This window comes from Chiloscyllium plagiosum, chromosome 44, assembly GCF_004010195.1.
Source record: "Chiloscyllium plagiosum isolate BGI_BamShark_2017 chromosome 44, ASM401019v2, whole genome shotgun sequence".
Classification (NCBI taxonomy): Eukaryota; Metazoa; Chordata; class Chondrichthyes; order Orectolobiformes; family Hemiscylliidae; genus Chiloscyllium; species Chiloscyllium plagiosum.
The window spans coordinates 9,500,785-9,521,682 of NC_057753.1; the positions used below are offsets into that span (position 1 = coordinate 9,500,785).

The following is a 20,898-nucleotide window of genomic DNA, read 5'->3' on the forward strand; positions in this document are numbered from 1 at the left end:
TATAATCTCTTCCATTTAAACCTCTTTATTTGCAGAAATACCCTTTAAAATGTCCACGTCCCTTTAAAATGCAGATTGCCCCCTTTCGATATGACGCCGTTCCGTTAGATGTCGGAATATCTGTTTAAATTGAGCCGTGGGCTTTCCCAATGTAGACAGGGCTCCTGGAAACGTGGCAGTGTCCCCCTGCAGCTGCAGAGCGAGACAGGAGAGTTTGTTTTTGTGAATGAGCAGTTGTAGCGCGAGGTGGCTGTTGCTTGGTGACGGTGAGGCTCCCCCGGCCCCGCCCATCCCCCCCGTGCAGACGTCACGCGGGGGCGAAGGCGGTTGGGAGGAGAAGTCGCTCGAGCGGGGAAGCGGCGGGAGGGCGGCCGTTAGGAAAATGGCGCCGTGCGGCCCGGGGCAGACACCCGTCACTGGGCACCGCCGCCTTCCTGGTGCAGCTGCTGTGTCACGGCCACACCGGCCGGCTGTACAGCAGGCAGGAGCCGGTGAGCATTCTGGAGGCGGATGGGGTTAAGGGCCTGCTTGGGAACTCGTCGGCCGCCTGGGTGGTGGAGTTCTACTGGTCGTGGGGCGGCCCCTGTGTCAACTATGGGGCCACCTGGAAGGTACTGGGCCCGGGAGGTGAAAGGTGAGGCAGGTTGTGGGACGGAGGGGAAGGAATGTGTGGCCTGTCTTGTCAAAGTGTTATTTTACACAGACTTTCCATCTGCTTTTACTGGGGTTTGTGCTTTTCACCCTCACTCTGTTTTCAAAAAAAATCATTGTGTTTTTTTACTCTTGCTGTTATTTGTGCAACTACTTAGACTAGTGTGTAAATACCAGTGAAGGAGATTATACACCAGCATGTATGTGTTCCTTGGTCACTGAAGGGCCAGGATCTGCTGAGAATGGTTAGCAAACCATGTGGTGTACTAATTATTGTTAACATGGATATAGTTTGTTATTTGTCAAAGTATACTTTTTACTATTTAGAGTCACAGATGTACAGCATGGAAACAGACCCTTGGGTCCAATCCGTCTATGCCAACTAGATATCCTAAATTAATCTGGTCCATTTGTCAGCACTTGGCTCATCTCCCTCTAAACCCTTCTATTCATATACCCATCCAGATGCCTTTTAAATGCTGTAATTGTACCACTTCCTCTGGCAGCTCATTCCAGACACTCACCCCACCTCACCACGGCCCTTGGGTACCATTTATATCTTTCTGCTCTCACCCTAAACCAATGCCCTCTAGTTCTGAACTTCACCCCTGTACTGCAGAAAAGACAAAGTTGAGCAGCCAGACATAATGCAAAAGCAATAAAATGTCGAGCCACATGGCAAAAAAATATTGTGGCTCTACCCTTTTTTCACTCCTATTGGCATTTGGACACTTAAGATCTGTTAAAAACACCAGCAGCACCACAGAGCATATTGTGTCTGCTTCTCAGTGCGGACAAGCAGCGCACATGTTTGCTGATGTCATCAAAACACTGCGCTGTTGGCAGAAAAGGCGACATCGCTTATCTCTGTTCTAAAAGGTCTTCCCTTTACTCTTCAAGCTGTGCCCTCTGGTCCTAATCTCCCCTACCAATGGAAACTTCTTCCCACCGTCATTGCACTGTGGGGATGAAGTCCTACCCTAACCAGACATTTCTACTGGTGGGTGAGACTAGGCCTCAATGTTAGGGGGAGTTGCTTTTGGGACTGCTTTTTCCAGAGGGCAGAGATGAGGAACTGCTTTTCCCAGAGAGCAGTGAATCTATGGAATTCTCTGCCCAAGGAAGCAGTAGAGGCAGCTTCATTACGTATATTCAAGACACAGTTGGATGGGTTTTTGCCTGGTAGGGGAATTAAGGGATTACTTGTGACAATGCAGGGGGGAGGAGCTGAGACGATGGATAGATCAGCCATGATCTTAATGAATGACGGAGCAGGCTCACTTGTAGCAACTGGAATGAATCCACGGAGGGGGGGGGCGAGAGAGAGGGGTGGGGGGAAATCTGTTCACTTATAGCAACTGGAGTGAATCCAGGGAGGGAGCAGACTTTGCGAACTCAGGTATGTGTCTTGATTACCCTAGTGAGAGATGGATGGACAGGGTGGGACTGTTGAGGGGTGACATTATAGACTTTTATAAAATCACAAGGGACTTGGATAAGGTAAATAGACATGGTGTTTTCCTTTGGATGGGGGATTCAGAACTAGAGGGTAATAGGTTTAGCGTTGAAAGTGTGGTGCTAGAAAAACACAGCAAGTCAGGCAGCATCCGAGGAGCAGGAAAACCGATGTTTCGGGCAAAAACCCTTCGTCAGGAAAGTGTGTGTGTGTGCGAGTTTGTGCATGAGTGTGCGCGTAAAAGAGTGTATTTGCATGTGTGCATGCTTGGTAAAGTGTGATTGTGATGGAGTATGAACCTGTGAGAGGGAGAGTGTGTTGCAGGGGTGTATGTGTATGAGAGAGGTTTGGATAAAAGCGAGGGTTGCATTTTGCTAAAATAAAGAAGGCAAGACAGGTAATGGTAGGGCCCTGGGTCGTGTGGTAGAACACAGACCTGGGGGTATTCAGGTTCATTGTTCTTGAAAATTACATCACTGGTAGACAGGGTGGTGAAGAAGGTGTTCAGGAATGATGCGTGGATGTACAAAGGGGCATCAGCGTCCTTCTACACCAGTCACTGCCAGTTGTCAGACAGGTGCAGCAAGCAATCAGCAAAGCAAGTGGTATATTAGCAAGAGGAATTGAGGTCAGAAATGGGGATGTCTTCCTGCCGGTGAATATATTCGAGGCTGAGTTCATCTGATTTTTGAAGAACAGAGAAGTGGCTGGTTACTGGGGAAGGCAAGAAAATAGTTTTAAGATCGTTATAGACAAGTTAGTCATACAGCACAGAAACAGACCCTTCAGTCCAACCATTCCATGCTGACTATATTCACAAACTAAACTAGTCCCACCTAGTTTCGCCCATTTCCCTACGAACCTTTCCTATTCACGTACTTATCCAACATATTTTAAACATTGTTACTGTACCTGCATCTACCACTTCCCCTGGACATTCATTCCACACACAAACCACTCTCTGTGGAAAAAGGTGCTCCTCGTGTCTTTAAAATCATTCTACTCTCACTTTAAAAGTTTGCTCCCTCATCTTGCCATTCACCTCACCTATACCCCCATGACTTTTTAAACCTCTCTAAGGTCACCTCTCAGCCCCCAATGCTCCAGTGAAAAAAGTCCCAGCCTCTGCATCTAGATGTAGGGAGATCCATATCCATTTGTGATGTGTTCAATGCTGGTGCAGGCTTGAAAGTCCAAATGGCTGACTCCTGCTCCCAATTCTCACTCTGTGTCCAGGACAACAACAGACCATAAGACATAGGAGCCAAAAGTAGGCCATTCAGCCCATCAGGTCTGCTCATACCATTCAATCATGGCTGATAAGTTCCTGAGCCCCATTCTCCTGCTTTCTCCCCATAACGCTCGATCCCCTTGATATTCAAGAACCTAGCTATCACAGTCTGAAATATCCTCAGTGACCTGGCCTGCACAGCCTTCTGGGCCAATGAATTCCATAGATTCACCACTCTCCTTATCTCCATTCTAAAAGGTCTTCCCTTTACTCTAAAGCTGTGCGTTCGGGTCTTAGTTTCTCCTACCAATGGAAACATCTTCCCAACATCCACACTGTCTAGGCTGTTCAGTATTATATATGTTTCAATTAGATCTCCCCTGAGTGTGGGCCTGTTAATCAGCATGAACCAGACCCTTCAGGGTGAGGTGCAGCAGGGAATAGATTCAGCAAAGTGAGAATGGAGATTTTCACCTTCTTCGGGATAAGAGAGGAAAGAGAGTTCCCTATAAATTAAAATTGATCGGATGGGCTGATGGGCCATGGAATGGCAGATGGAGTTGAATTTGGAGAAATGTGAGGTGTTGCTCACATTTTGGTCAAGTGATGCAGGCAGGACTTACACAGTGGGGGGGGTGTTACTGAAGAAAGAGACCTTGGAGTGCAGGTTCATAGTTCCTTGAAAGTGGAGTTGTAGGTAGACAGGATAGTGAAGATGATGTTTGGTATGCTTTCCTCAGTTGGTCAGAGCACTAAGTGAAGGAGTTGGGACGTCATCTTGCGGCTGCACAGGACCTTGGTTCGGCTACTTTTGGAATATTGTATGTAATTCTGGTCTCCGTCCTATGGAAGGATGCTGTGAAACTTGAAAGGGTTTGGAAAAGGTTTATAAGGCTGGTGCCAGAGTTGGCGGGTTTGAGCGAGAGGGAGAGGCTGAATAGGCTGGGGCTGTTTTCCCTGTAGTGTCGGAGGCTGAGGGGTGACATTATGTAAGTTTATAAGGGGCATGTATTGGGGTGAATAGCCAAGATCTTTTCCTCAGGTAGGGGATTCCAAAACTAGAGGGCAGAGGTTTGAGCTGAGGACAAAGATTTAAAAGGGACCTGAGGGGCCACTTTTTCACACAGAGTGCTGCACGAATGGAACGAGCTGACAGAGGAAGTGGTGGAGACTGGTACAATTACAACATTTAAGTATCACCTGGATGGGTACATGATTAGGAAGGGTTTTGAGGAATACAGGCCACATGCTGGCAAATAGGAATAGATTGATTTTGGATATATGGTTGGCATGGACGTGTTGGGCTAAAGGGTCTGTTTCCATGGTATAGGACTCTAATTGTCTTCGGTGAAAGCAGAAATGTGGTTGTGAAGACTGGACTTTCAGAGCAACTTTCAAAGATGTTTTGCCCTTACTGCGATCAGAAGAAGTTACAATGAAATCTTTCATTTGTGAGACAGCAAGCAACTAAGTGAGTACATCCGGGATTTTGGTGGAAAGTGGGAATTCGTTGCACTGTGGGGATGAAGCCCTACCCTATCCAGTCATTTCTAGGCCTCAAGCTGAGGGGGAGTCAGTTTAGGACAGATGAAGAGGAGGAAGCGAGGACTGCTGCTTTTCCCGGAGAGTAATGTATCTGCAGAATTCTGAAGCAGGCTCCAATATACCCCGGTCCTAATTCTTCGGCTTGACGTACCTGTGAATGTAAACTTTGAAGTGTTTTGGTTAACTGATGCAAATATTTCCCATTTGTCCAATACTATAGTAGCAGCTGCTTCAGTCATTGGGATGGTTTTGATTCATCTACTAAATATACCTACTCTTATTAGACAATATTCATAACAATGTACGCAAGGTGATTCTATAAAATCAAGTTGTAGACAAGTAAAAAGGCCGACCAGGCAAGGAGGTGGTTAACAAACACAGAGCATCTGTAGAGTATGCATCTTATTTGTTTACAAATTAAACATTGTTCAGCTCTTTTCCTAGCTGCTTTCCGAAAATCTGTGTGCCACCATGTTTGTGAGTGTGGACAATAATGTACATTATCAACTGAAATAGGCAACAGCAAAGAGTGAACACAGACCAGTCCAGCGGGGGTCACATACATTTTGGTTTGAGTATCGAGGGTGTACTGCTTTTGAGGCCATTGTTGTGCGCTTCAGCAGGGACTTCCCCTGTGATTTCAGTACCATACCCAGGTAAATGTGCATTTAAACCAGATTACTAAGTGTTAACCTTTCTGCAAACTTCTGTCTGTGTGTGTCTTTCTGTAATATTCTCCAACTTTCTTCATATCTGTTTGTCAGCTTTTTTTCTTCCTTTTGAAGGGTAATGAAGCACACACTTTCCAGAACAGTCAAAGTTAGTGAGTTGAGCCTCATAAACCCTGGCTGTGATACACAGCTGCTTATGTAAGTTGTGAGTGTCTTTGCATTAGTCCACAACCCAGTGGAAAGACAACAGATTCTTTAGTAGTTGCCCAATGTGTCCTGTATGCCAAATTCATTCAAGTCTGGACGCCCTGAAGCGAGCAATTATACTTCAGATTTCTATTACCCAATTAAAACTAATGCTGGGCACACGATCGGATCGGGGGCATTTTTAAATAGATAATTAATTATTTCCTACAGTGTGGAAACAGGCCCTTTGGCTCAACAAGTCCACACTGACCCTCCAAAGAGCGACCCTTCCTATTCATATACCCATCCAAATGCCTCTTAAATGTTGCAATTGTACCAGCCTCCACCACGTCCTCTGGCAGCTCATTCCACACATGTACCACCCTCTGCATGAAAAAGTTGCCCCTTAGATTTTTTTATATCTCTCACCCTAAACCTATGCCCTCTAGATTTGGACTCTCCGACCCCGGATAAAGACTTTGCCTATTTACCCTATCCATGCTGTTCATAACTTTGTAAACCTCTATAAGGTCACCCCTCCACCTCCGACGCGCCAGGGAAAACAGCCCCAGCCTCTCCCCATAGCTCAAATCCTCCAACCTTGGCAACATTTTTGGACTGTGGGAGGAAATCGGAGCACCCGGACGAAATCCACGCAGACACGGGGAGAATGTGCAAACTCCACACAGACAGTTGGCTGAGGTGGGAATTGAACGCAGGTCTCTGGCGCTGTGAGGCAGCAGTGCTAACCACTCTGCCATCATGCCGTCAGGTTAAAAACTTTGTCCATAGTGCCCAGGGATGTGCCGGTTAGGGTGGATTGCCTATGCTAAATTATGCATAATGTCCAGGGATGTGCAGGTAAGGTGCATTACTCAGGGTTAAATGTAGAGCAATGGGGGTAGGGAAATAGGTATGGGTGGGTTACCCTTGGGAGAGTCGGTGAGGCCGAGTGGCCTGCTACCACACTGCGGGGATTCCCTGAAGGGAAGGGGTTTTTGGAAAGGGCGTTCTCCTATTCTTCTGTTGCAGGGCAACGCATGCGCAGAACGGGGGCCCACTGACGGCCTCGCCTCGCCCCTTCACTGTCACTTTTCCTTGCCCCGCCCCTCATTTCCTGAATGGCGTCACAACGCGGAAGTCGCCATGACAGTTTCAAAGTGAGTATCCCTCTCTTTGGGCAACTTTTCAGGCTGGGAGGGAGACAGAGACGGGAGGAGGGGAAATGTGTTCACTTGTAGCAACTGGAGTGAATCCAGAGAGGGAGCAAACTCAGGTGTGTGTGTCTTAATTATCCGGGTGAGGTGGAACAGAAGGATCGACGTTGGGATGGCGGAGGGGTAGATAGCTTTTCTGTTTTTATTTTTAAAATGCACCCGATTCCCACAAGTAACTGCAACAAGAGCAAGTACAGCACATGCAATATTCGTCATTGCAGCTTCAAGCCGGTTTTGCATTCTCTGTTCTTTTTCCGCCTTGGCTCCAGCGCATTCTGCTTCCTTCCCTCATTCCCATTCCCCCCCCCCCCCCCCCCCCCCCCCCCCCCCCCCCCCCCCCCCCCCCTCCATTCTGGCCCGGTTGTTTTTTGTGGATTTTGAAAACAGTCCCAATCCTCTGATTTTAAGAATAGGGAAGTTATGTTGTAGCTGCACCAGACATTGGTTAGGCCACTTTTGGAATATTGTGTGCAGTTCTGGTCTCTCTGCTGGAGGAAGGATGTTGTGAAACTTGAAACGGTTCAGAAGGATTTTGTCAGGGTTTGAGCTGAACAGGGTGGGGCTGTTTTCTCTCGAGCGCTAAAGGCTGAGGGATGACGCTATAAACTTTTATAAAATCATGAGGGGCATGGATAGGGTAAATAGATAAGGTCATTTTTCTTGATGGGTCATAGGTTCAGGTTGAGGGTGAGATTTAAAAGGAACCTGTAATCAGCAGGTGGTGCGTGCAAGGAATGAGCTGTCAGAAGAAATGGTGACGGCTGGTACAATTACAGCATTTAAAAGGCATCTGGATGGGTATGTGAATGGGAAGAGTTTAGAGGGACATGGGCCAAGTGCTAGCAAATGGGACTAGATTGATTTAGGATATCTGGTCTGCATGGATGAGTTAGACTGAAGGAACTATTTCTGTGCTGTACATCTGTGATTCTGGCTTGCCACTAATGTTTGCCACGTCTGTATGTTCAGTTTCTCTCTGGTGTTGGAGTTAATGCCTTGATGTCTCATTTTGCTCCCCACATCCTGGGGACATTAACCATTTCCTATCTGGTTGTTCTGATGATCCAGGTCATTGAGTTTCTGCGATTGGTCAATAAACACATCTGGAAATGAGTCTTTGTCAATCACACAAGCAATAGTTTATTCTTTGATATGGCTGGGTCAGTAGACTCTGATTAGCCCAGAAGGATGAATACTCCGAGACCGCCAAAAGAATCTGCTGACTTTTACAGAGTTTGCATGCAGCTTATGTACATTGTTTAAAGTCAGACATGGAACGTGATCACATATTAACAACCAATCAGATCCCACAAGGTCCTCGTCCACTTTTGACTCAGCCTATCATAATTTCTTGTAAACAACCTGTTAGTCATAGAGTCATACTCATAGAGATATACAGCATGGAAACAGACCCTTCGGACCAACCCGTCCATGCCGACCAGATATCCCAACCTGATCTAGTCCCACCTGCCAGCACCCGCCCATATCCCTCCAAACCCTTCCTAGTCATACACCCATCCAAATGCCTCTTAAATGTTGCAATTGTACCAGCCTCCACCACTACCTCTGGCAGCTGATGCCAAACACGTACCACCCTCTGTGTGAAAAGGCTGCCCCTTAGGTCTCTTTTATATCTTTTCCCTCTCACCCTAAACCGATGCCCTCTAGTTCTGGACTCCCCGACTCCAGGGAAAAGACTTTGCCTATTTATTCTATCCATGCCCCTCATAATTTTGTAATAAGGTCACCCCTCATACTCTGACGTGCCAGGGAAAACAGCCCCAGCCTGTTCAACCTCTCCCTATAGCTTAAATCCTCCAACCCTGGCAACATCCTTGTGAATCTTATCTGAACCCTTTCAAGTTTCACAACATGTTTCCGATAGGAAGGAGACCAGAATTGCGTGCAATATTCCAACAGTGGCCTAACCAATGTCCTGTAAAGCCGCAACATGACCTCTCAACTCCTGTACTCAATACTCTGACCAATAAAGGAAAGCATACCAAATGCCTCCTTCACTATCCTATCTACCTGCAACTCCACTTTCAAGGAGCTATGAATCTGCACTCCAAGGTCTCTCTTTGTTCAGCAACACTCCCTAGGACCTTACCATTAAGTGTATAAGTCCTGCTAAGATTTGCTTTCCCAAAATGCAGCACCTCGCATTTATCTGAATTAAACTCCATCTGCCACTTCTCAGCCCATTGGCTGATGTGGTCAAGATCCTGTTGTAATCTGAGGTAACTCTCTTCGCTGTCAACCACACCTCCAATTTTGGTGTCAACTGCAAACTTACTAACTGTACCTCTTATGCTCGTATCCAAATCATTTATGTAAATGACAAAAAGTAGAGTACCCAGCACCGATCCTTGTGGCACTCCACTGGTCACAGGCCTCCAGGCCGAAAAACAACCCTCTACCATCACCCTCTGTCTTCTACCTTTGAGCCAGTTCTGTATCCAAATGGCTAGCTCTTCCTATATTCCATGAGATCCAACCTTGCTAATCAGTCTCCCATGAGGAACCTTGTCGAACGCCTTACTGAAGTCCATATAGATCACATCTACTGCTCTGCCCTCATTAATCCTCTTTGTTACTTCCTCAGAAAACTCAATCAAGTTTGTGAGACATTATTTCCCCGCACAAAGCCATGTTGACTATCCCTAATCAGTCCTTGCCTTTCCAAATACATGTGCATCCTGTCCCTCAGGATTCCCTCCAACAACTTGCCCACCACCAATGTCAGGCTCACCAGTCCATAGTTCGCTGGCTTGTCCTTACCACCTTCTTAAACAGTGGCACCACGTTTGCCAACCTCCAGTCTTCTAGTACCTGACCTGTGACTATCAATGATACAAATATCTCAGCAAGAGGCCCAGCAATCACTTCTCTCGCTTCCCACATAGTTCTCGGATACACCTGATCAGGTCCTGGGGATTTATCTACCTTTACCCGTTTCAAGACATCCAGCACTTCCTCCTCCGAAATCTGGACATATTTTGCAAGGTGTCACCATCTATTTCCCTACAGTCAATATCTTCCATGTCCTTTTCCACAGTAAATACTGATGCAAAATATTCATTTAGTATCCTTCCCATTTTCTGTGGCTCCACACAAAGGCCATCTTGCTGATTGATCTTTGAGGGGCCCTATTCTCTGCCTAGTTACCCTTTTGTCCTTAATATATTTGTAAAAACCCTTTGGATTCTCCTTAATTCTATTTGCCAACGCTACCTCATGTCCCCTTTTTTCCCTCCTGATTTCCCTCTTAAGTATACTCCTACTTCCTTTATACTCTTCTAAGGATTCACTCCCTGTCTATACCTGACATATGCTCCCTTCTCTTTCTTAACCAAACCCTCAATTTCTTTAGTCATCCAGCATTCCCTATACCTACCAGCCTTTCCTTTCACCCTGACAGGAATATACTTTTTCTGGATTCTTGTTATCTCGTTTCCGATGGCTGGAAAATGGGAAACCTTTCCTTTACCTGCGAACATCTGCGTCCAATCAGCTTTCGAAAGTTCTTGCCTATTACTGTCAAAATTGGCCTTTCTCCAATTTAGAACTTTTAGATCTGGTCTATCCTTTTCCATCATTATTTTAAATCTAATAGAATTATGGTTGCTGGCCCCAAGGTGCTCCCCCACTGACACCTCAGTCACCTGCCCTGCCTTATTTCCCAAGAGTAGGTCAAGTTTTGCACCTTCTCTCGTAGGTACATCTATATATTGAATCAGAAAATTGTCTTGTACGCACTTAACAAATTCCTCGCCATCTAAATATTTAACATTATTGCAGAGAAAGGTACCAACAGCATACTGTCAGCTGCGAGTCTTCTCTTGACCTGGAGAACATGTCAAGAAACTTTTATACATCTTATGATATAATCGGTCAGTGATGAGATTATTGTCTTTGTAACATGATGTGTTTATTGTAAATCATTGCAGAATCGTTGATAGTTTCAATACAGTCTTTGTCAGTTCCAGCACAGCCTTTGTTAATTTCTGCACAGTCTTTCCAAGTTTCAGTGCAGGCATTGCCAATTTCAATGTCTGCATAGAAATCCATTGTTGTAGTAATGGGCGCTGATTGCTCTTCCTGAGAAGGAGGATTACTGTAGCCCTGGCTATTAGCATTTCGTATTGAGTCTGTATCAAGCTGTTAGCACTTCTATAAGAGGTGTTGGCTGGACCCAGTGCTCATGTGTATTCTCTCCCCCACCCGCCTTAAACTGTGTTATGAGTCCATTGTGCTGGCATTCTGGTGGGCCCAGGCAGTGTCAATATCTGTTCTGCTGTTTCTCTCTGTATTGTGATCCGGCAGCCATTTTGTGTGTCAAGTTGGCCAATTGATGGCTCAGTGGCCATCTTGTGTATCCGTGTGCCTAGTGTCACCCTGCCCCGTGCCAGCTCCCACTTCTCTCTCTGCCCGCCCATTCTCTCTATCAAGCCCACTCGTTTTCTCTCTATCTGTACCCCCCAGTCTCTGTCTACACCCATCCTCTGCCCCCGTCAGGAATGAAGGCTCCTGCCCGAAATACCGATTTTCCTGCTCCTTGGTTGCTGCCTGGCCTGCTGTGCATTTCCAGCTGAACTCTAATCTTGACTGTAAAGGGGTTAATGGCCTAGTCCTAGTCTTGTGAAGTTGATTCCGACCATCTAGAAATAGTCACGGAGCACAGAAACATACCCTTCGGTCCACGCCGACCAGATATCCTAAATTAATCTAGTGACCCCTTTGCCAGCATTTGGCCCCTTATCCCTCTGAATCTTTCCTATTCATATCCCCATTCAGGTGCATTTTAAACATGGTCATTGTAATAGCCTCCACCATTTCCTCTGGCAGCTCATTCCATACACGCACTGCCATCTGTGCAAAAAAGTTGCCCCTCAGAAATGTTTCCCCTCACCCCAAATCTCTGCCCTCCAGTTCTGGACTCGCGCCCCTACCCTGGGGAAAAGACGTATAAAGAAAGGTTGAGCAGCCAGACAGATTGCAAAACAATAAAATGTCGACTCACCGGGATAAACAAATTGTGGGTCTACCCCTTTTTTTCCTATTGGCATCTGAACTCTGAAAACACCAGCACCCGCAGTGAGCGGACTACGCATGTTTTCCAGTATCAGCAAAACTGGGCATGCTCATCGCTTTCCGAAAAAAAAGGCGCGCGACCTTCCTTTGATGGCCCAATAGGGAACCACGGAGGACCGGAAGGAGACTGGTCCTCCTGCCAATCAGAGCCACCACATTGTCTGAATGCGGAAGATCGACCATGAGTTTGTGAAGCTGTTACTCCTGGTCCTCTCTTTCTGAATCAACATTGAGCTTCGCCCGGACTGCAAAATCTTTCCTCTGTATAAATTGGATAGCAGTGAGTTGAGGGGTGCGTAGGTTAAGTTACTATATTTTAAATTAGGATTAAGTCTCGGCACAACATCGTGGGCCTAAGGGCCTGTTCTGTTCTGTACATTTCTGTCCTAAATTCTAAGATCTGTGAATACGACACTATATTTTCTCGCCACCTTTTCCATTTCTTTTTCATTCTGGAGTTCAATTGTTGACTTGCAGCAACTGAAAGGAAAGGGTGTGAATCCAGGAGGGGACAGACTCGAAACGTGGTCCAGGTCTGTGTCTCAATTGGCAAAATAGACAGGCAGAAGGCTGGAAGATCACAGCAAACCAGGCAGCATGAGGAGATGGAGAAGTCGACGTTTCGGGTGTAACCCTTCTTCAGGATTGGGTGCTGGGGCCAGAGGCTAAAGTGGGGATAGATGAAGACAGGGAGAGGGTACGACCTGATTATTCAATGGGAGGAAGAAATCTGGTTGGTGGCAGGGAGGAGTGGAAATGAGGGGCACGAGGCTGAGAAGGGAGTCAGGGGATGGAAAGTGAGTTTATTTGAAATTGGAGAACTTGATGTTGAGTTCTGCAGGCTGGCTGGGCGGATGGTGTTTTGTTCACGCAATTTGCAGTTTGGTTCTTGTTGTGGTTCTGTTCGCCGAGCTGAGAATTTGTCTTGCAGACGTTTCGTCCCCTGTCTAGGTGACATCCTCAGTGTCTGGGAGCCTCCTGTGAAGCGCTTCTGTGATGTTTCCTCTGGCATTTATAGTGATTTGTATCTCCCGCTTCGGTTGTCAGTTCCAGCTGTCCGCTGCAGTGGCCGGTATATTGGGTCCAGGTCGATGTGCTTATTGATTGAATCTGTGGATGAATGCCATGCCTCTAGGAATTCCCTGGCTGTTCTGTTTGGCTTGTCCTATAATAGTAGTGTTGTCCCAGTCAAATTCATGTTGCTTGTCATCTGAGTATGTGGCTACTAAGGATAGCTGGTTGTGTCGTTTTGTGGCTCGTTGGTGTTCATGGATGCAGATCGTTAGCTGTCTTCCTGTTTGACCTATGTAGTGTTTTGTGCAGTCCTTGTACGGGATTTTGTACACTACATTGGTTTTGCTCATGCTGGGTATTGGGTCCTTCGTCCTGGTGAGTCGTTGTCTGGGAGTGGCTGTTGGTTTGTGTGCTGTTATGAGTCCTAGTGGTCGCAGTAGTCTGGCTGTCAGTTCGGAAATGCTCTTGATGTATGGTAGTGTGGCTAGTCCTTTGGGTTGCGGCATGTCCTCGTTCTGTTGTCTTTCTCTTAGGCGTCTGTTGATGAAATTGCGCGGGTATCCGTTTTTAGCTAATACATTGTATAGGTGTTCTTCTTCCTCTTTTTGCAGTTCTGGTATACCGCAGTGTGTTGTGGTCCTTTCGAATAGTGTCTTGATGCAACTTCTTTTGTGTGTGTTGGGGTGGTTGCTTTCGTAGTTCAGGACTTGGTCAGTGTGTGTGGCTTTCCTGTATACCTTTGTGGTGAATCAGGACGAAGGACCCGAAACCCAGCATGAGCAAAACCAATGTAGTGTACAAAATCCCATACAAGGACTGCACAAAACACTACATAGGTCAAACAGGAAGACAGCTAACGATCCGCATCCATGATCACTAACTAGCCACGAAACGACACGGCCAGCTATCCTTAGTAGCCACACACTCAGATGACAAGCAACATGAATTCGACTGGGACAACACTATTATAGGACAAGCCAAACAGAGAACAGCCAGGGAATTCCTAGAGGCATGGCATTCATCCACAAATTCAATCAATAAGCACATCGACCTGGACCCAATATACCGGCCACTGCGGCGGACAGCTGGACCTGACAACCGGAAGTGGCAGATACAAATCACTATAAATGCCAGAGGAAACATCACAGAAGCGCTTCACAGGAGGCTCCCAAGCACTGAGGATGTCACCGAGACAGGGGACGAAACGTCTGCAAGACATATTCCCAGCTCGGCGAACAGAACCACAATGAGCACCCGAGCTACAAATTTTCTCACAAACTTTGCAGTTTGGTTCGTTGTGGCAATAGAGGAAGCCTAAGATGTTCTTGTCAGAAAGGGAGTGGGAAGGGGAATTAAAATGGGCGGTGACTGGGACGTCTGGTCGGCCTCTGTGGACCTGGCTGCGATTCCTGGTGAACCATTCCCCAAGTTTGCGCTCTGCATTCCCGATGTAGAGAAGACCACAATTGGCAAACACATGGCAAATGCAGTACAACACTGTGAAGTAATAGCCATTGCTGTGGGGAAAAAAAAGTAGAAAGGAGGTATATTGATTAAATGGTGATCTATTGGGATGTGGAGAAAGTGAGGACTGCAGATGCTGGAGATTAGAGTCAAAAAGTGTAGTGTTGGAAAACACAATAGATCAGGCAGCATCAGAGGAGCAGGAGAGTCGACGTTTCGGGCCCGAGCCCTTCATCAGGAATGATGTGTGGATGTACAAAGCATCCTTCTCCAGCAGTCACTGCCAGTTGTCAGACAGGTGCAGTGAGCAATCAGCAAGGCAAGTGGTATATTAGCAAGAGGAATTGAGGTCAGAAATGGGGACATCCTCCTGCAGTTAGGGGGTCATTGAATATTATTCAAGACTGAGTTCATGTGATTTTGGAACAACAAAGAAGTGGATATTAATGGGGAAAGGCAAGAAAATGATTTTAAGACCAGTGTAGAACAGTCACAGAGTCATACACAGAAACAGACCCTTCAGTCCAAATAATCCATGCTGACTATATTCACAAACTAAACTGGTCCCACCTGCCTGTGTTTGACCCATATCCGTCCGAACCTTCCTTATTCATGTATTTGTTCAAATGTCTTTTAAATGTTGTTACCTGCATTCACCACTTCCTCTGGACAATCATTCCATACGCAAACCACTCTGTGTAAAAAAAAAAAAAAAGTGCCCCTCCTGCCTTTGCAAAATCTTTCTCCTCTCACCTTCAAATTTGCTGCCTAATCGTGAAACCCCCACCCTAGAGAAAGGATACCCAGCGGTCGCCTCATCTATCCCCCTCATGATTTTATAAATCTCTGTAAGGTCACCTCTCAACCTCCTGTGGTCCAGTGAACAAGTCCCAAAGTTTTCAGCTTGATATCGGCAGATTCACGACCAATCTGTTGAATATTGGTGCAGACTTGAAAGACCAAATGGCCTACTCCTGTTTCCAATTCTCTCACGCTGTGTCCAGGATAGCAAGAGAACATAAGACATCGGAGCAGAAATTAGGCCATTCAAAGTCTGCTGTGCTATTCAATCATGGCTGATAGGTTTCTCAACCACATTCTCCCACTTTGTCTCCGTAACCCTCCATCATCTTGATACTCAAGAACGTCTCTATCTCAGTCTTAAATGTCCTTAGTGAATTCCACAGATTCACCGCTCTCTGGCTGAAGAAGTTTCTCCTTACCTCCATTCTAAAAAATCTTCCCTTTACTCTCAGGCTGTACCCACTGGTTCTAGTCCCTCCAACCAATGGAAACAACTTCCCAACTTCCACTCTGTCCAGGCCATTCAGTATTCTTTATGTTTCAGTTAGAAGCACCCCGCCCCCCCCTTAGTGTGCGCCTATTAATCAACATGAACCAGACCCTTCAGGATGATGTATGGCAGGGATTAGGTTGAGCAAACTGAAAATGCAGGGAGAGGGTATGGGATGGAAATTTTCAACTTTGAGGGAATGAGAGAGGAAAGAGAGTTCACTATGAATTAGAATTGATCTGATGGGCCAAGGAGTGGCAGTTTAGTTTAGAGAAATGTGTGGTTTGCATTTTGGTCAAGCAATCCAGGCAGGACTGACACAGTTAAGGGGAGTGTTGCAGAACAAAGAGACCTTGGAGTGCAGGTTCATAGTTCCTTGAAGGTGGAGTCGCAGGTAGACAGGATAGTGAAGAAGGCATTTGGTATGCTTTTCTTTATTGGTCAGAGCAGAGAGTACAGGAATTAGGAGGTTATGTTGTGGCTGTACAGAACATTGGTTCGTCCCCGTTTGGAAGACTGCATTCATTTCTGGTTAATAGGAAAGATGTTGTGAAACATTGAAAGGGATCGGAAAAGATTTACAAGGCTGCTGTCAGAGTTGAAGGGTTCGAGCTACAGGGAGAGACTCAATAGGCCGGGGATATTTTCCGTAGAGCATTGGAGGCCGAGGGATGACCTTATAGACGTTCATAAGGAGCATAGAGTGAATACCCAAGGTCTTTTCCCCAAGGTAGGACAGTCCAAAACTACAAGTTTGATGTGAGGGAGAATTTTTAAAGGCATCTGGATGGGTACATGAATAGGAAGGGTTCAGAGGGATATGAGCCACATGCAGGCAAATTAGACTAAATTAATTTAGGATATCTGTTTGGCCGGACAAATTGGACCAAAGGGTTTGTTTCCGTGCTGTATGACTCTAATCTTCTTTGGTGAAAGCGGAAGTGTGATTGTGAAGGCTGGAGTTTGAGAGCAGCTTTCAAAGATATTTTGCCCTTAATGGGAGCAGAAGTTGTTGCAGTGAAATCTTGCATTTGTGAGACAGCAACTGAGTGAGTGAGTACATCCGAGGTTTTGGTGGAAAGTGGGAATTCATTGCACTGTGGGATGAAGTCTATCCAGTCATTTCTGCTGGTGAATGAAACGAGGCCTCAATATTAGGAGTAGAAGATTTAGGACAGAGATGTGGAGGAACTGCTTTACCTGGAGAACAGTGAATCCATGGAATTCTCTGCCCAAGGAAGCAGTAGAGACAGCTTCATTAATTATATTCAGGACACAGTTGGGTGGGGTTTTGCATGAGGGGCATGGATAGGGTTAATAGACAGGGTCTTTTCCTTGGGATGGGGAAGTACAGAATTAGAGGGTAATAGATTTCAGGTGAGGGTGGGGAAGATGTAAAAGAGATCTCAGGGGCAACTTTTTCACGGAGAGGATGATGCATGCATGGAATGAGCTGCCAGAGAAAGTGATGGGGGCTGGTACAATTACAACAGTTAAAAGGCATCTGGATGGGCATATGAATACAAAGGGTTCAGACCGATAAGGGGCAAGTGGAGTCATAGAGATGTACAGCACGGAAACAGACCCTTTGGTCCAACTCGTCCTTGCCGACCAGATAGCCAACACAATTTTGTCCCAGCTGCCAGCACCCAGCCCATATAGGGGCCACGTGATGGCAAATGTGACTTGATTAATTCAGGAAATCTGGTCAGCTCAGAGAAGTTGGGCCAAAGGGTCTGTTTCCGTGCTGTATGACCCTAATCGTCTTCCGTGAAAGCAGTAGTGTGGTTTTGAAGACTGGACTTTCAGAGCAGCTTTCATGAATGTCTTGCCCTTACTGGGAGCAGAAGAGCTTGACTGAAGTGTGTCGGTGTTAATGCCTTAATGTCTCATTTTGCTCCCTGCTTCCTGGGGTCGTTAACCATTTTGTGTCTGGTTGTTCCTCAAGAAGCTGCATTGCAGGTTCACTCTGAATTGACACACTTTTTTTGTTTCCCAAAATCAGACCTGCTCACTCTCAGCAGTATCCCAATATTGTGAAAGATATTAACTTTCAGGTGGAATTATCCAAAATTCAGAGTGATGTCAGTCTTGATGTTTTTGCTTTTCTGCCCCTGTAAGATCCTGAATCAGTACCTTCAGGAGAATTAATTAGAGCGGAGTGAGAACAGACGGGGAGAGAGAGAGTGGGATGGTGCTTTCAATTTTGTGGAGAAACAAAAGAAAAGAATGTTCTGCAGAAAGTAGAATTGCTTGTTCTGAATTTCCACCCTGGACTGACAGTGATGACTTTGTAATCTCCTTTTACAGAGTATTTGAAGATCTGGAGACGGAAGTTTCAAAATCAACAGATGAAGGGCTTATGCTTGAAACACCTACTCTTCTGCTCTTCGGATGCTGCCTGACCTGCTGTGCTTTTCCAGCGCCGCACGTTTTGACTCTGACTCTGCAGCGTCTGCAGTCCTCACTTTGATGTCAATGTCTGACAGTCACTCAATCCATCAGGACTGCAATAATTTTCAACTGTGATTCTGTGAGAAGGAGCAAAGCTCTTTGGTTCCAGTTTGAGAACGTTTTCAGCATCAGTGGGTCTGGGTGAGTGCCCCTACTGTTGCAGCGCACTGCATGTGGAGCGTGTAGCAGCTATACGGCGTGGGAAGAGGAATTCACAGCCTGGAGAGGCTGTACATGCGTATGTGTGCACCTGAAGCTTCGGCCATGGAGAAACCCGAGGATTCCTGCCCTTTGGATAAACCATGGAAGTGTAGCGACTGTGGGAAAGGCTTCTGTTTCCCGTCTGTTCTGGAGACTCATCGGCGCAGCCACACCGGGGAGAGGCCGTTCTCCTGCCCCGTCTGTGGGAAGGGCTGCAGCAGTTCCTCCAACCTGCTGACCCACCGGTGGGTTCACACAGGGGAGAGGCCCTTCACCTGCCCCGAGTGCGGGAAGGCCTTCTGCAATTCCACCAACCTGCTGGCCCATCAGCGGGTCCACACAGGAGAGAGGCCCTTCAGCTGTCCCGAGTGCGGGAAGGCCTTCAGCAATTCCTACAACCTGCTGACCCACCGGCGGGTCCATACGGGAGAGAGGCCCTTCAGCTGTCCAGAGTGCGGGAAGGCCTTTAGCCATTCCTCCACCCTGCTGAGGCACCGGCAGGTCCACACAGGGGAGAGGCCATTCCCCTGCACCGAGTGCGGGAAGGCCTTCAGGCGTTTCGACACCCTGCTGAGTCACCGGCAGGTCCACACGGGAGAGAGGCCCTTCAGCTGCCCCGAGTGCGGGAAGGCCTTCAGCAATTCCTCCAACCTCGTGATCCACCGGCGGGTTCACAGGGTAGAGAGGCCCTTCAGCTGCCCCGAGTGTGGGAAGGCCTTCAGCCATTCCTCCACCCTGCTGAGGCACCAGCAGGTCCACACAGGGGAGAGGCCTTTCCCCTGCACTGAGTGTGGGAAGGCGTTCAGGCATTCCAACACCCTGCTGAGGCACCGGCAGGTCCACACGGGGGAGAGGCCCTTCACCTGCCCCGAGTGCGGGAAGGCTTTCTGCAATTCCTCCAACCTGCTGGCCCATCAGCGGGTCCACACGGGGGAGAGACCCTTCACCTGCCCCGAGTGCGGGAAGGCCTTCAGCAATTCCTCCAACCTGCTGGCCCATCAGCGGGTCCACACAGGGGAGAGGCCATTCAACTGCCCCGAGTGTGGGAAGGCCTTCAGCAATTCCTCCAACCTGCTGGCCCATCAGCGGATCCACACGGGGGAGAGGCCATTCAGCTGCCCCGAATGTGGGAAGGCCTTCAGCTGTTCCTCCAATCTGCTGAGGCACCAACGAGTTCACGTGCCATTGCAGGGGGATTGAAAGTGTGACGGTTGACTGCCATTATCGACTGGACTATCAACCCAGTTTGGAGGATTCCCAGGGTTTGAATCCCACGGCGGGAGATGGCAGAATTGAAATTTGGTCAGAAACCTGGAGTTCAGAATCTGACAAAAACCCATCTTTTGGGAGGATGGGTGTAATGGAAAATTATCCATTTACTGTGAAATTTAAAGAGAATGCTTTTCCTTAATTCAATGCTTTGTAAACGCTGCTTTGATGAAGGTTTGTCGTTAGCTTATCTCCGTTTGAATTCTGTAAACATTCAACATGACCTTGCGATAATCGAACTCAGCGAAAGCTGAAGAACTGTTATGTCTAGGACCAGGGGATGAGAGGATAACAACTTGAGTTTCCCCCCCAGCCTTTGCCCTTGAGAGTGTGATAAGGAACGCATCTGTACAGTGTTTCAGTGCTCTTTGCATTGAGGCATCTGGCTTAGTGTAATGAGTCAATCCTGCAGGATTTAGAAATAAAGATCCTTTCTTTGCTCTGGCTAATAATTGAGTCAAATCGATTTAATTTCCACGACCGGGGGAATCCCCATCTGATTTATTCACGTCCTTTTAATGGAAGGAAACTGCCGTTTGGGAAAAGGATTCACTCAGTCGTTCCAGCTGCATCCTTTACCCGGTCTGGCCTACATGAGACTGCAAACCCACAGCAGTCTGGTTGACTCTACACTGCACCCCCTGGCAAATGATGGGGAGAAACTTACTTGGAGACAGGGTACGGGTTGAAATTGCTGAGTGAATTGCTCCAAGTAAAGGCTGTACCAAGGATCCAATTACAAAGGGACATCTCAGTGCTGACCAATAGTAAAGAAAGTGAGGTGGGGTGGGGGCGTGAGGGTGACCTTGAGCTATTTAAGAAGCAGTACTTTTTCTATGCCTTTTTGCTAGGGGGATCTGAGGCTATAACAAAGTTGGGTCACAGTAAAGGTTACCTGAATTTAGCACTGCGCTCAGGCTCTAATTGAAAGCTTTGAGCTCCAAGAGTTTTTTGGTTTAAATCTGCTCATTTCTTTCAGCCTCCTGCACTAAGTTTTCAATGTCATGTATCAGATGGAACAGGGAATGAGCAGCCAGTATCATTAGAAAGTATAAATCTTTCAGGAGTGCAGGTACTGCGTGGTTTCATCAGCATTGTAAAGTTTACTGGCAGCACCGGGAGGTGTGGGCTGTGTTCACTAGAAACGATGT

The 20,898-nt window shown here is 47.0% G+C and overlaps 1 protein-coding gene across 11 annotated transcripts in view; it reads left to right on the forward strand.

Moving 5' to 3' along the window:
• Window positions 1–20,196, forward strand: part of LOC122543517 (zinc finger protein 420-like) — a 26,157-nt gene extending 5,961 nt beyond the window's left edge. For 3 of the 11 annotated variants that reach the window (XM_043682281.1, XM_043682284.1, XM_043682282.1), the window contains one exon: window positions 18,646–20,196. In XM_043682281.1, the coding sequence (XP_043538216.1) occupies window positions 18,646–19,678 (1,033 nt within the window). In that variant the 3' untranslated portion in view covers window positions 19,679–20,196. Of the gene's footprint in view, window positions 1–2,594; window positions 2,599–2,835; window positions 2,842–16,211; window positions 16,218–18,645 lie in introns of all 11 variants that reach the window. The other 8 variants (XM_043682287.1, XM_043682292.1, XM_043682285.1 and 5 more) reach the window with 7 other exon arrangements.
• Window positions 20,197–20,898: the final 702 nt, after the last annotated feature.